Consider the following 2,338-nt stretch of genomic DNA (forward strand, 5'->3'; position numbering starts at 1 on the left):
AAAAAAAAAAAAAAAAAAAAAAATCCTATTACAAAGCCAAGATTTCTCCATGTGTTCATATCAGCTGGGATATGGCTTTTGGAATAGTGAGGTAGCCTCTCTTCCCTCAGAGATTCTAAAAAGTCATGCTTTTGGGGGCCTTTCCCAGATGTTCAGATGTGATCGGTTAAGTCCAGTGACCTGGCTTTTGACATACACAAATCCCCAGAGGGAATTTTCAATAGGAGAGTATCTCTGAGGATGTCACTTGACATAAAGTTGCCAGTAAATGCTGCTTAGGCTACGTTTTCATTGTTCCCTGCCTATTTTTCTAAAATTACTAATTTTTTAATTTTTATTTTTTTTTTAAGATGGGTTTTCACCATGTTGTCCAGGCTGGTCTCAGACTCCTGACCTCAGGTGGTCCGCCCACCTCTGCCTCCCAAAGTGCTGGGATTACAGGCATGAGCCACCATGCCCAGCCTAAAATTACTATTTTTAAAAGCTCTATCCCCTGGCTTATCCTACTTAGGATAGACCACTAGCACCTGGTCTCAAAGTCTCTCTTTGCTTTATTCTGCAGGAAAAACTCTGATGAGGCTGACCTGGTCCCTGCCAAGGAAGCCAATGTCAAGTGCCCACAGGTTGTCATATCCTTCTATGAGGAAAGGCTGACGTGGCATTCCTACCCCTCGGAGGATGATGACAAAAAAGATGACAAGAATTAACTCTCCTGAGTACCAGCCCCTGTCACATCTGACTGTGGGTTTCAAGTGGGAAGGGAAGGAGTTCTACTTGTCTTGACACCACAGAGGTGGCTTGAGAAGATGTCCTTTGAAGAGCCAGTATAGTTTCTGTGCCCTGCAGCAGCCCAAGTGCTTTAAAGCCGTTCCAAGCTGTATAGTTTGCACACCCATCCCAGTGGAGGGGAAGGGGATAAGTATTTCAAGGCAACCTTTTCTGCACTTTGCTGAGAAAAGCAAAGGGCCTTCTATGAAGGACAAAACTTGCAGAATTGGGTGTGTGGGAGAGCAAAAAAATACTGTAGATCTTCAAAGAGCATCTCCACAACCCACAGCCTTCTTCCCAATAGTGTTAACTCTGCATTTTTACAGCATAGCATGTGTGTAGTTTTTGGCTATTACTGGTGTATTATTTGGGGAGGGAGGGATGGGGAGGGGAGAAAGGGAGATGGGTAGCATCATTTTGATTAAATTTGGGGGCCTGAAAGGGAAAATGGTGAAGCAATGGAAAGAACAGACAACTAATGATACGCTTCTATGTCCAGAATATTTTACTTTTCAAAAAAATGTCATTGGCACCATAAATAAGGACTGTGAGAGACTGTTTAAAAGCTGTGAATGTCTGAAACCTATAAGCCAAGGTGTTCCCTGCCTAAACTTACTGCTGTTCCCTGCCTAAACTTACTGCTGTTCCCCACAAAGGACTAAGCCAGTTCATAAGTTACCAAAGTTGCCATTTTGGAAATGGAAATTGACTGAGGAGGGAAGGTCTTTTATTGGAGAGTATACAGTACAAGCAGATCATTCTGTCTCAGAGGTGCTAATTCCTGAAATTAGAAGACCTTTCTTTTCCAATAACAAAATTATAAATATCAGCTTGTTCATCCAAGCTACTGGCTGAGGTATTGGGGAAGAGGAAGAGGGTGGTAGAAGAGATAAGACAGTACGGAAAGACAAGGGCCTATGCTCTTAGTGGGGAGAACTCTTGGAGCCGTTCTTTTTTTTTTTTTTTTTGAGGTTTGAACTCTGAAACCATTGGTGGCAGGGTTCAGTCACTGACAGCACAAGTTTCACTGAATTGATTCAAGAGTTGGGTGATTTAAAAAACCTTGGTCCCAGGAGAAGATTAAACTTTCATACTGGGCAGTGGTTCACTTTAAAACACACACACAAACACACAAACACACACACACACACACTTTTTTAAAGAAATCCTAAGAAGTATACCCAAAATGCTCTGTCTTGAGTCATGAGATCCATCAGTTCTTGATATTGTCTAGACTTGCATCTAGAGCTACATTGTAAAATCTTTTTAGGCATGTGTTAGATTTCTGTGAAAACTTTGTTTAAATGTAAACTTCATACTACACTGTCAGTTTTTGTCTTAATAAAACTATAGATTTATAATCCCTGATTTCTGTCTTAAGTCTTACCAGGAACCCTTCTTACCTTATAGGTTCAGCCTGTTGGAAATGGCGTCCTCACTTGGGTGGTTTTATTTTTTTTTATTTTTTTTTATTTTTTTGAGTCGGAGTTTCGCTCTTGTTGCCCAGGCTAGAGTGCAATGGCGCGATCTCAGCTCACTGCAACCTCCGCCTCCTGGGTTCAGGCAATTC

At 41.7% G+C, this 2,338-nt stretch overlaps 1 protein-coding gene across 1 annotated transcript in view; it reads left to right on the forward strand.

Moving 5' to 3' along the window:
- The window catches only part of CBX1 (chromobox 1), a 25,731-nt gene extending 23,595 nt beyond the window's left edge, over positions 1 to 2,136 (forward strand). The window contains exon 5 of the mRNA XM_017497026.1: positions 563 to 2,136. Within this exon, the coding sequence (XP_017352515.1) occupies positions 563 to 707 (145 nt within the window). The 3' untranslated portion in view covers positions 708 to 2,136. The remainder of the gene's footprint in view (positions 1 to 562) is intronic.
- The last annotated feature ends 202 nt before the right edge of the window (positions 2,137 to 2,338 follow it).

This window comes from Cebus imitator, unplaced genomic scaffold, assembly GCF_001604975.1.
Source record: "Cebus imitator isolate Cc_AM_T3 unplaced genomic scaffold, Cebus_imitator-1.0 Scaffold228, whole genome shotgun sequence".
In the NCBI taxonomy this organism is placed as follows: domain Eukaryota; kingdom Metazoa; phylum Chordata; class Mammalia; order Primates; family Cebidae; genus Cebus; species Cebus imitator.